The 12,265-nt window shown below is 55.8% G+C and overlaps 1 protein-coding gene across 2 annotated transcripts in view; it reads right to left on the bottom strand.

The window, feature by feature from the left end:
• CDH23 (cadherin related 23) overlaps positions 1-12,265 on the bottom strand; it is a 307,817-nt gene that overhangs the window by 56,500 nt on the left and 239,052 nt on the right. For both annotated transcript variants that reach the window (XM_040975899.1, XM_040975900.1), the window contains 8 exons: positions 11,254-11,389; positions 9,526-9,914; positions 7,695-7,796; positions 7,415-7,417; positions 3,911-4,060; positions 2,924-3,052; positions 2,029-2,157; positions 1,139-1,366 (listed from right to left, as the gene is read on the bottom strand). In XM_040975899.1, the coding sequence (XP_040831833.1) occupies positions 1,139-1,366; positions 2,029-2,157; positions 2,924-3,052; positions 3,911-4,060; positions 7,415-7,417; positions 7,695-7,796; positions 9,526-9,914; positions 11,254-11,389 (1,266 nt within the window). The remainder of the gene's footprint in view (positions 1-1,138; positions 1,367-2,028; positions 2,158-2,923; positions 3,053-3,910; positions 4,061-7,414; positions 7,418-7,694; positions 7,797-9,525; positions 9,915-11,253; positions 11,390-12,265) is intronic.

Here is a 12,265-nt window from a genome sequence, read left to right as displayed (position 1 = left end):
GAGGCCTTCTTTGCCATGAGAGCCCTGGCAGGGGAGAGACTGCGAGGGTGTCGTTGCTCCTCTCCCCCTCTGTGGAGCCACACTCTTTCCAATATTCTGCCCCTTTTTTCTTTTAAACAGTGGTATTTATGTTCCTGTATCTTGAACCTGGGGTAGCCTTAATGTTTGCTTTGATCAAGAGAATGCTATGGAAGTCATGCCTTGCCTGCTTCTTCTGTCTCCCACTGTACCCTCTCCAGTGCCATGGGAACAGGCATGGAACTACCCTGGCATACTAGCTGATGACCCAGCAACTCCCAGAGGCACAGCCCTCAGTCAACACACAGTTACCCACAGGTGCAGGAAAGCACCCTGGGGGGACTACAAGAACACCCAGCTAAGTCCAGTCAGTCACCAGCCCACCGGGCCAGACCCTCTGCAGCATTTGGTTTAGTGATGCAGTGCAATGGTGGTGATAAAGAACAGACATAGCCCCCTTCCTCTGGTTTACCAAAGGTTCCCCCAGCTGATACCTGAGCAGTAAATACTCTTTCCCTCTTGCAGATGACAAAACTGGTATTGTGAGATTGGCTTAAAATTGAGCCAGTTGGCTCACTAGCCATGCACCCAGCCCACAGGGCTCTCAGCACCACTTCCTCACTCTCAGTTTATCAATGACTCCCACTGTAGCCTGGCATGCCCTGCACTGTCACCATCCAAGCCCTTATACCCACACCTTATCCAAAACTCAAACCTTGCTGGGAACAGTGGCCCCATTCATTCGAACATCAAACTCCACCATAGGCATCAGTTCCTCCCAGCCCTAATGTGCTGTACTGACATGCCACAGTGTAGGGGAAGGGGGCGAGAGCATCAGCATAGGGAGCAGCACTGCCCAGCACCAACCTTGGCTGAATTCAACTTCTGTCTGCTCCTTGGGCCACACCCAGACATACCACCTCATACGGCTGTGCTGCAACAGTCAATGGGACTGTACAGAGATTCAGAATGGTTGAAGACCCTGATGCACGCACAACAGGGTGGCAGACTCGTGGCACAGCTCAGGAATCGCTGCTACATGCAATTCCCTCCCTGTCCGCACGGAAGTCGGAGCTGCCTCGGCCCATCCTGGCCCCTCAGTGACTGCCCCCACACTCACCGACAGGGTGGGGGTGCCCTCATCCTCCACAGTGATCACCAGGTGGTAGAAGCTTTGGCGTTCACGGTCTGGAGGGGCAGGCCGGGTGGCAATTTCACCGCTGATGCGGTCTATGCGGAAGGTCATGTCCTCGTTGCCCTCAGTGATGTAGTAAGACAGGACGCTGTTGATACCGATGTCACGGTCAGTGGCTCTCACCTGGACCACGGCGGTACCCCCGCCCACGTTCTGTGAGGATAGTACGAAAAGAGGTCAGCTGGGATTCAGAACCTTTGGGGCCCAGGTTAGCTTCAGTCCCTGACAGCCCAAAGACTGCATTTGTACTCCCTGACAGCCTTGTTCCAGAGCAACAGTGAGGACACCAAGCATGGATGTGGTGGGTTCTGTAGGCATCTACCATGTGGACTGGAGCCTGTATTGGCTCATCAGCCCCTCACTGACCTGGCATCAATCCCACCGGCAGATGTGAAAACTGAGGCACAGGAAAGGAAGGCCTGCAAGTCTACATGGCCCAATGGATTCTGCCCCAAGCTACACTGCCCTCGTTAGCTTTCACCCTGATGTGTGGCCCCAGTGAAGCTGGGGTGGATGCCTTCCCAGCATCTCCCAGGATGCCTCAAGCTCAGGACTGAGAAATAAATAGATTTCTTCATATACCAGTCTCTGGAGGCAAGGTTTGGTCCACAGCCTGGCAGGAGACCTTCCTTACCCCCTCCTCTGAATATCTACCCTGGAATTCCAGGATACAGGGGGTAGGGAGCTTTGGGCTATGATTAGGAGGGAGTCATTCCCCCACTTCTGGTTCTGAGGGGTCAGTGGGCAAGACACAGGTGTCAGCAGGTGCTCAGGAACGGCTCAGAGCTCTAGTGTGCAGATGTGGGAGCCCTCACCTCATTCACGCTGACATTATAGCCGGAAGGGCTCTCGATCACTGGTGGGTTGTCGTTCACATCCAAGATGGTCACCTGCAGGATGTGGTCCTTCTTCTGTGGAGGAGTGCCCCGGTCAGAAGCTACAACCTGCGAGGAGGAGGAAGGGGATGGGAAGGACTGAGTCAGTTGCAGGCTGGGGACAGGACTGGGTCTGTGTAGCTCACAGGATTCCCTCCCTGCCCTCGGAGGGGTGTGTGTGTGTGTGTGTGTGTGTGTGTGTAATCCTCCTGAAACTCTCCCCTCCTGCCCATGCTGTATATCATCCTGGCCCCATCCTCATGGTATGCCTGAGTCTTTGTCTTCTGACTGTTCCTGACCATGACTTTGGGCCTGAACCTGGCCTAAGGTTCCTGCCTATACTAAGCTCTATTTGGTCCTTGGCAAGGGAGGATGGAGCTCTAATCAGTTTTTCAGTAATGAGCGCAGAGACCCTCGTTAGAGGCTGAGGCTATTCCTAGGAGGTCTGGCTTAGGGGCACCAGCAGTTACATTGAAGCCCACATACCCAGAGACACCTCAGCAAACACTGGCCACTGTGACCAGCAGCATATGCAGGCCAGGTTGGAACTTTGGGCCCATGGAACAGGTAAGGAAACTGAGGCCCAGGCAGGGTCAGTCAGTGGCCCAACATCACATAGGATTCAGGGGCAGCATGGGGATCTGCCAGGCTTCTCTCCCATCAGCAGGAGCAGGTGCCTGGCCACTTCCTCCCAGGGTCCAGTGGCCTCTGTCTGGTCACCTTCCAGTGTGCCCTGTGTGTGCCCTAGGCCCTGAAGGGTACAGCTTGTCCCAGGTCAGTGGTGGCAACAGGCTGATGGGCAGTCAGCAATAAGCAGTCCAGGGTCTGTCCCCACCTTGAGGATGTAGTGGTCCAATTCTTCTCTGTCCAAGGGCCTGGCCACAAACACTTCGCCAATGGAGTCATTGGTGGTGATAATCTCAAAGGCCCTGCCGACATTGCCCGAGGCCAGGGAGAAGACCACCTGAGAGGGAGGAGGGAGGAAGAGAAGTAGACAGGTCAGACTAAGTGGCAGGTCTGGTTGCCATGTACTCACCAGGCCTGGGCTGTGTGTTTAGCAGGGGCACTGTGCAACAGTAGGGAGTGGGATCATGAGGGAGTTTGGGCTGTGGCAGATGCCTGAGCTGGGGGATCAGGGAGTGGGCCAGGGGTAGTCTCTGGCAGAGGGGACAGCACTTAAGCTCCAAAAATAGACACATGCTGTGGAATCATGGGGGTGCTAGTGGATATGGCTCTGCCACATCCCTGCCACGAGGGCAGTGCCCCATAGTTTCCAGAGGGGGGTTGGCTACATACAACAGCTGGCCAGGGCCATGGACTTGTCAGTGCTAAAGACTCAGACCCTTGTTCTTCTGACCCAAAGCCAGGATCCCCTGCCACCCCCTTCCCACCCAGTTCCCAGAACAGGTGAAAGTGGTGTGGGCACCAATGAGAATCCACCCCCCACATCCTGTGTGCCCAAATGAGGAGGGTAGGACCACATGGGGATTTGGAATACAGGGGCAGGAGTGGCCTAGAAGGTGCCAGGTGCCCTGTGGGTTGTAGACATGGGGATGGCAACGCCTAGAAAAGTCAGGCCCTCACTTTGCCTTTCTGTAGGGTTGGGCAGTGATCATCCTGGACTCATTTGCACTGGCTGGACTCATTTGCACTGGCTGCAGACAGGGTTGCACAACTTCACAGGGCAGCTATGCCTCACCCTCCTCCCTCATGATGGTCCTGACTGACGGCGGGGCATGGACAGCTCAGATGTCTCATTCATGGGAGCAGCCACAGCAGCCCCACAGACAGGCAGATCCTGGCCGGGCCACTGAGCACCTACCTGTCCATTGCTGCCAGCATCGGGGTCACGGGCCTTGACGGTGGCTACACGCTGACCCACGGGACAGTCCTCGAATACACTGACAGCCGAGTCAGAGGTGACGTCGAAGCGGGGACTGTTGTCATTCTCATCTAGCACTGTGATGTAGACCTGGGAGCAAATAAACACACCACAGCCTACTGGTCCCTCCTCCTCCCCAGGCCTAGCGTGGCCAGTGCTTGGCTCCCAAGCTCAGAGGCTTCACAAAGGATGCCCAAGCTCTGTTCCTGCCTTGGGCTGGGAGTGGGGATCGTGCACACGCCAGGACAGCACACGGAAGGTGTGAGGGGAGATGCTAGGAGGTGGTGGGCCTGGGATTGGTGGAAAGCCTAGCCCTAGCTCTACCTATGCAGGAGGGGCTGGTGTCATGGCACAATGGATTAGCTCACTGCCTAAGACAGTGGCATCCTCTATAAAAGTGCCAGTTCTAGTCCTGGCTGCTCCATTTCTGATCCATTTCCCTGCTAACGTGCCTGGGAAAGCAGCAGAGGATGCCCCAAATGCTTGGGTCCGTGTACTGATATGAAAAGAAGCTTCTGGCTTCAGCCTGGCCCAGCCCTGGCCATTGTGATTACTTGGTAGAGGGGTTAACCAGCGGATAGTAGATCTCTTTCTCTGTTTTCAATTAAATAAAACAAATCTTAAACACAAAACCTAAACAAAGTGGGAGGAGGCTGGGAATGGCAGCTGCCATCACATGGTTCCCTATCTTTCAGGAGAAACCAGGTCTTTGGAATTCCAAGTGGAATCGGTCAGCAGGTAATAGAGTCAGGTGGCAGGTGTGAGTAGGTAAGTGATATGGCTGGCACTGAGCTTGTCCAAAGGCCTGTCTGCCACCTCTACCTTGAAGGGAAGGGAAGCCTAGGGCTGGGGGCAGGTGGGAACCACAGGTGACTTGGTGCTCCTGGGTGACCAGTGGGGAAGGGAGGTACAATTCCAGTGGTCAGGTGACAATCAGACACTGTACACACTGCATCCAAGCAGCATGGCTTCTGTGTTCCCATGATTCAGGCTTCCTGTGGCCCATAGAGATCAGGCCCCTGGTGGTGAGGGCTCAGGCCTGCAGATGGCCACAGGCCACAGAGGCTCAGCCCGCGGGGGTCCTTCTATCTGCTGGTGAGGGGATGGGAGCAGGTAAGGGTGCAGGTTTCAGAAACCCCAGGTGTGTCCTGCCTTCTGGCAGGGGCTACCAGGCCTGTCCAGGACCCAAGGCCACACTGTGTGCATGGGTGAGCAAGACGTGCTCATCTCCCCACCTCGTTAGCTGGCCCACCTCTGGGGGCTGTTAGGAACGTGGGGTGGGGAATGGCAGGGTGCAGCAGGAGGCAGTTCCTGCAACCACTCACTGGCTACAGGAGTCTGCAGGATCAACTTCTCTAGTTGAAAACCAAAACAGGAACCCCCAGTGGTGCCCTGGGATGGTAACAGTTCAGGCTTATCTCTGCTTCTCACCTGGAAGGCAGATACGATTTCCTGTTTGTCTACCAGGAATTCTGCTCAGGGAATTCCTGGAAGTCCCAGAGTCCCAGGCTGCTCAGTGGGAAGATGGGGACAGCAGCACCTGCTATGCTGTTCTCAGGATGACAACAAACCAGGCCTCTGGGACCAGGCCCCTCCTGAATGCCTGGACTCTGGTCAAGGCTTCCCCTATGCTGTCTGCTCACAGCACAGAACCTTTGCACACAATGTTCCCTCCACCTGAGACCCTCTTCCTCCCTCACTGTGGCATTCCTCTGCATTCTGTAGATCATGGTCTGAATCACCTCCCAAGGGGAACCCTCCTAGATTTCCTGGGATCCTTTTGCAGGCGTGCTTTTGGGGCAAGCATTCCCTATCATGTAATAACTGGATCAGGTTCTCTCCTCTGTTTGCTGCTTGGGAGGACTGTGCTGTATCTGGGTTTGGAATAGAGCTTGGCCCTGATGAGGATGTGGAAGAAGGACAAGTGCCAAGGTGAGCAGGGTTTCCCCAGGGGTCTCAGTTCTTGGAAGGTCCAAGGATGCCACCCAGGGCTCCCCTACACCCTGCACCCTGGCTGCCCCTTCTCTGCTTTGCTACCCTCTGGGTTGCAGGGGCTGCTGGGACGGGGGGAGCCAGGTGGAGGTGAGCTGTGGTTTGCGGAGGAAATGGTGTCACCCCTTTGAGGGGACCCATCCCTGTAGGGTCTGGTGCCTGTAGGGCAGCAGGCAGGGGAAGCTGAGGCAGAGTATGGGGGATGGGTCCTGCTTCCTGGTGGCAATGGGACTTCCCCAGGACTGCGTAAGTGGTGGGCCCTGGTTAGGGCTATGTGCTTTGATGCTCCTACTGGCCACACAGAGGACGTGACTGCCAGGATTGCAGTGAGGGGGTTGGTCTCAGTGGGCATCGCCCACCCAAGGACTGACCACCAGCTGGGCCCATTCTGTAGATGTAACCTTGGAGGCTGGGACAAGGACTCCACTAACCTCTCTCAGGCTCAGATCCCCTAGTTGGGAGCTGCAGGCCACAGGTTACACTACTTGTCATCCAGGTCCCTCTCCGCCAGCTGCCTTCTGGAGTCTCTGGGGTTTACTGGTCCCCACAGCCTCCTGCATCCCAGCTGGCCCCAGGGATGGAGGAGACCTCTGGGTTTGGCTTGGCTGTGGGGCCCAGGTCTTCCGGGAGGTTGAGTTTGACTTTGGTCTGGACACCAGGTTGGCCTTTCTCCCCATGGCTCAGTGAAAGGTTTTGGCAGGGAGAGAAGTGTGGCTGACAGCAGGCAGGACACCCTCATGGACTACAGAGGGTGTCCGGCCTACCAGGCTGTGTCCAGGTTTCTGATGGCTGAATGAGCTTGTGATCGCAACAGGGGCCCCTGACCCCATCTGCAGCCTACCTTCCCTGCTGAGGACCACCCCAGTCATCCTTGCCCCAGCACACCACCTTCTCCTGGGGGCCCCAGCTGCCTTCTCTGAGTACTCCCCAGGCCCTAGCACCATGCACCCCATCACATGCACCCTGGTACAACCCTCAGGGAGCTTTTATAGATTTGGCAGCCAAGGCCCCTCAGGGGACCGAGTACACTTGGATCACACTGTGTCCAGGACTTCCTAGCTGCTGGCTCCACCCTCATTTCAGATCCACCGGAAGGGAAGCCCAGAGAAATCAAGCAGCTTGCCCACTTCACCCAGGCAGGCAGAAACGGAGCTGGGTTGGGGTCTCAGGGTTCCTTCCATTGTCGCAGCTGCTCTTTTGTTAAGGCACCTCCTACCCTGGGACCCTACGAAGACTGAGCAGGATGCAGAGGGACCAGCCAGGGGTAAGGGGCCTGCACTGCAGGCATAGAACGGACAGCCTGGGGCTATCATCCAGGGTGGATGTAGGGATGTGCCATTGGCACCCACATTCTCTCCAGAGGAGCAGAGGAAAAGCCCAGGCCATCTGCAGCCAAGCCAGCACTAGCCACAGCTGCTGGCTCAGGGCAACCTCACCTTGCAGGCCACTCACCTTCTGTAGGCAGCATCAACAGGAGGGGCAGCAGACAAAAAAAGAAGAAAGCAGACGGTCAACAGTGTGGACCCCTTGGCCCTACTCCTCCCAGGTGGACTGCCCGGGCTGCCACCCCATGGGTGGTAGCCTCACCTAGCCTACTTGGCGGCTGTGATGGAGCCATATGTGACACTGTTCTCCCTGCCGACTGCCAGGATCCTATGTTCCTGTGAGTCTGGGAGCATCCTGGGGTGGGCATGGACTGCAACAACGGGGCTTCCACGGGGCACCCACTCACCACAGTGGAGTCCATTTTGGGGCTACCGTCATCTGCTACCACTGTCAAAGTGTAGAAGTCACCCTTCTCACGGTCCACCAGGCCCTTGACGGTGATCACGCCCTGCAGAGAATGGCCCATGTGGCTAAGTGACAGAAGTCTCTACCAGGTCACCTCTGTCCCATTCCTACAGGCCCCTACTGTAGCCTTACCTGCCCCTGCCCACCTCCCACCTCCACGCCACCCCCTCTGCCTGGCACAACTTCTGTATGAGCCAAAGTTTATGCAATTCGACTTTCCTCTCAAAGCCCACTTGGACGTCACCTCTTCCAGGAACACTTCCTGCTTTCCAACCAGGGATGGCTGCTCTCCTATCTGTCATAGTTCTTTCCCCCAACTTCTCCGAGATGCTTGGATTCACTCCCTTGATGAATCCACTTTAACTCCTAGCCCAAAGCCTCTTAGAACACCAGGAAAGGTCTTGCCCATGCTTAAATTCCATATGTTCCCAAGGGCAAGGCTGGGCACACTGCAGGGACCTGTGCCTGCCTTGCCTATTCACAAGGAAAGGCTTCTGGCAAAAGACACACTCAGCAAGGACAGGGGAGTATGAGCCAGACTAGAGATAGCTGTGCCAGTCACCATGCCACATGATGCACAGATTCACATAGGAGCTTCCCAACAGCTAAGGTAAAAAGGGAAATAGGATGCCTTACATAGCTTCCTGTGATGGTGTCATAAGAACCAAGTATTTGGTCTTTGGCCCCAATGCCTAGCAGAGTCCCTCCAAACAGGTGCAATGTCCCCAGTAACAGGGGTCCTAGAGACTCTTCTGCTCTCAGGGGCAGTCTCTGACCCCAGTTCCTGACCTAGCTTTGCATAGTTTGGAACCTATGGGTGACAGGATTGTTTTTGTCCCAGTGAGGCAGCTCCTGGTAGGAACAGAAGGAGTTAGAAGCTTGGCCCTCAGCCTCATCCCAGCCTCCTGGGAAGGGAGCGGGCCTGAAGGCTAAGTTCATATCAGCTGCTCTTGCATGGGGCAGGGAGAGAGCATTTCACAAAGCTCTCTGCTCAGAAGATGCTGGAAAGCTGAGCACATGGAGGCCCTTGGAGGCTGCGGAGGTGGCTCACACTTGTTCCCAGCCTAGCCCATGCTTCTTAGCAACAGGTTGTAGGTATTCTCCAGGATGGGCCTTGGCAAGAAACTGACCGTGCTGACCCCAGTGTTGTCTTGTGTCCCAGAAGATGATCCAGCAGTTACAGCAACCAGGGATGTATCCACAGGAGGCATCCTGGAGCTGGGTGGTCAGAGGCACAAGGCAAACTGCCAGAGGCTTGGGATGGATGCTGGAATGGGGGCAGTCCCATGGGACAGAGCCTTGTACCTGGGGCTCTCCCAATGGCCAGTGTTGGGTTGGAGCCCCCATGGGACATCAGGTTCCCCCAGCGTCAGGCCAGCTCTAACCCGACATTGGCCATTGAGAAGCTCCCCTGTGGAACACTCAGTCCCCTAGCATTAGGCTGGGGCCCCTCTGCAGGACACTTGGTCTCCTGGTGTCTTCTGTGGAGCTATTTGCGGGCATGGGAGTGACCATGCCCTTCACCGTTTACACGGACTCTGGGCACAGGGCTCAGGAGCCAGCTGGGTGGCAAAATACTTGGCTGGTGTCCATAGAGCCCCACCCCCATGACATTTGGTGACCAGACCTCAGTCTGTAGTGGTGTGACCACAGTAGGACCATAGTCGGCCTCAGCTGTCAGGCACTTGCACTTTTGGTAGCAAGGACAGCATTGAGTGTGTGTGTCAGGGATGGGTGGTAGTGAGCAGGCAGTGCCTGCTCCGGGCCCTCACCGTGACAGCATCGATCTTAAAGAGGGCCTTGGCCTGGGCACTGGTGTGCGCGTCAAAGCGGTAGCCAATCTGGTTGAGGTTGTCAATAGAGAAGGCTTGCACACGCACGATCTCTGTGCCCAGGGCCACGTTCTCCCAGATGACAGCCTCATAGGAGGCGTTGGTGAACTGCACAGCCTCATCCAGCTCATTGAGCAGAGTGACGTAGACGGTGCAGAAGCCCCGGTGGAAGGGGGGTGCCTGGTCGGTGGCGGATACATTCATCAGGTAGCTGGTTTTGGTCTCGTAGTCCAAATAGTCCACTGTGACGATGAGCCCCGTACTCTCATCAATCTCGAACTTGCCTTCTGCGCCCGACAGGATGTGGTAATTCACCAGGCCGCCAGCTCCTGCAGAGTGCACATACACACACAGGCTGGGCTGTGTGGTCCTAATGAGGTGGGAGACAGCTCCAGGACTGCTCCAGCTACCAGCACTACACTTGGTGCTGTCCCTGAGGGCCAAGGCCAGGGGCCAGTCTGCACTGCACTCCCCTGGGGCCAGATCCTCCCAAGGGGTATGGCAGAGGATGAGGTCAAGGATGATTTGGGCAGCAGATCCCAGGCCTTACAGACTAGGCTCTGTGGAGTCTGGCCTAGGCACCTCTCTTGGGCATTTGGATAAGCAGAAGAGGAGGGGATTAAGGGTCTCTTGTAGAGGGGCTTTGAGCTACAAGCATTAGAAGCAGCATCCTGAGAGGAGACCCAGCCCTCACCTATCTCTCTGAACAAAGGGTTTCAGTGTCCTCTGCTCCCCACTTCCTACACCCTAATCGCTATGCTATGCTGCACCTTTCACCTGGAGCTGGTGCTGGGACACAGCTCAAGTCCACAGGCTTTGAGAGAATGGCTGTAATTGAGAGCTTCTTGAAAGTGTTTGCAAAACACTGAGAGGCAAGCATTTTTCTGGGGGAGATCAGTAACTTTATCGAGTTTCTCAAAGGCTTGCATGACCCAAACCAAAGCTATGTGCCATGAGGCCATGGTACCAGATGGGACCTACACTGTGGAAACCCTCTGCTGAGAAAGAACCCGGTGCTAGAGAAAGTTCAAATACATCCTTCCCTCCCTCCCTCCCTCCCCTGCCCTCTGGCCTGGCCACAGGTGAGCTGGGAACTGGGAAATGGGGTGGGAGCAGCCAGAGGCAGCTGACATGAGGTAAGGCAATTTCTAGGGAAAGCAGGAGGAGCCTAGGGTGCCTCTGCGTGGACCCCAAGAAAAAGCTGCTCTCTGGCCATGTCCTGGACTGGGGGCTGCACCCTGTGCAGAGGCTGTACCTGCTGGTTGTGACCGCTGCTGGGGCACAGGGGCCTCAGCAGGCTCAGGCGGCCTTTAGGGCAGACCACTGCCCCTCGGGAGGCCTGCTTGTACCCGGCTCTGAGTCAGCCTTCTCACAAAGGCCCTTGGTCTTTCTCAGTCCTGGCCTGCCCACAGCTGTACGCTAGCCAATATACCTGGGCTTCTCAAGTTTGTCACATGGACAACTCCCTGGACTCCCAGCTCTATGGGCTTGGGCATCTGGTGGGGGTAATCAAGACAGTCCTACAACCCCCGCTCCCTGGCTTGGGAGCAGCTGAATGGCGGAAGACAGAGGCACAGAGGATGACAGCCCATCCCCCAACCAGGGACAAGCTTAGGCAGGGGACATTCTGAGCAGTGGGACACTGCTACCTTCCACTGCCCAACTCACCAGTGTCTCGGTCTGTGGCTCGGACGACAGTAACAGAAGTGCCAATGCCCGCGGTCTCGCGAAGCCCCAGGCGGCTGTACTGTTGCTGCGTGAACACCGGGGCCTCATCATTGACGTCTTCCACGTACACAATCACCTGTGGGGATGGAGCCAGGTGTGCAGTGTTAGGTGGGTGAGGAGCCTAGATGCCCAGGGTGTGGCCTTAGACTTTCCCGGACTAGCTGGGGACAACCTTTCAGTGGAGGTGGTAGTCCTAGGGCTGTCCTGCTGGGCACTGTGTTTTCATAGCTTGCACAGTACCTGGCATGTGACAGTGCATAAACATTACCTGATGAGGAATGATTCTCATCTAGCTCTCTACTATGAACCTCGTGGAAACTCAGGGCTTATTAGTGACTCCTGGGCAAATAAGTGATCTTGTCAACAACTTAAGCCTCCTAACATCTGAGGGTTGTTAAGAAGACTAAATGAGGCAGGGTATGTGGAGGAGGTATGAAGTGACCCCATTCACACACCAGAACATATCTCAGATAGGGGAAGTTAAGCTGTTAGAAACCAAACAACTGAACACAGCCATGCCTGGGAAATTCAGGTCCCCTGGGGCAGTGTTTCATTGCTGACAGATCCGCATAGAGCTCAGGTATCCCAGCTTGCCTGACCCTGATGTGAGCTCCCTGTGGGATACAGGACAGGTCCTATTGCCCTCTGCACTGGCTGCTGTTCCTTCCTGTCTCATACCCCTTCCATCTGTGGAAGCATTAAGGGGACACTTCCTCACTACTTTCACAGCAATCCTTGTTGCAGGGCTTGCCTCTGGGGTCCCCACCCAAGACAGTGGCATTTTCTGAACTGTGTAACCAGCTGTAATTCCTATGCTGTCAGCTCAACTTTGAAAGTGCTCTGGGATGACCATGCATGCAGACATAACACGAGCAAAAGGCCCAAACACTGTCCATGCAGAGATAGGGCCACACCTCAGAGCACCAACAGGCAGCGTTTGGTGGCTGCTGGG

The sequence above is a fragment of the Ochotona curzoniae genome, unplaced genomic scaffold (genome assembly GCF_017591425.1).
Source record: "Ochotona curzoniae isolate NIBS_2020 unplaced genomic scaffold, NIBS_Ocur_1.0 contig_2692, whole genome shotgun sequence".
NCBI classification, from domain to species: Eukaryota; Metazoa; Chordata; class Mammalia; order Lagomorpha; family Ochotonidae; genus Ochotona; species Ochotona curzoniae.
This window is presented reverse-complemented; position numbering and strand designations above follow the sequence as displayed.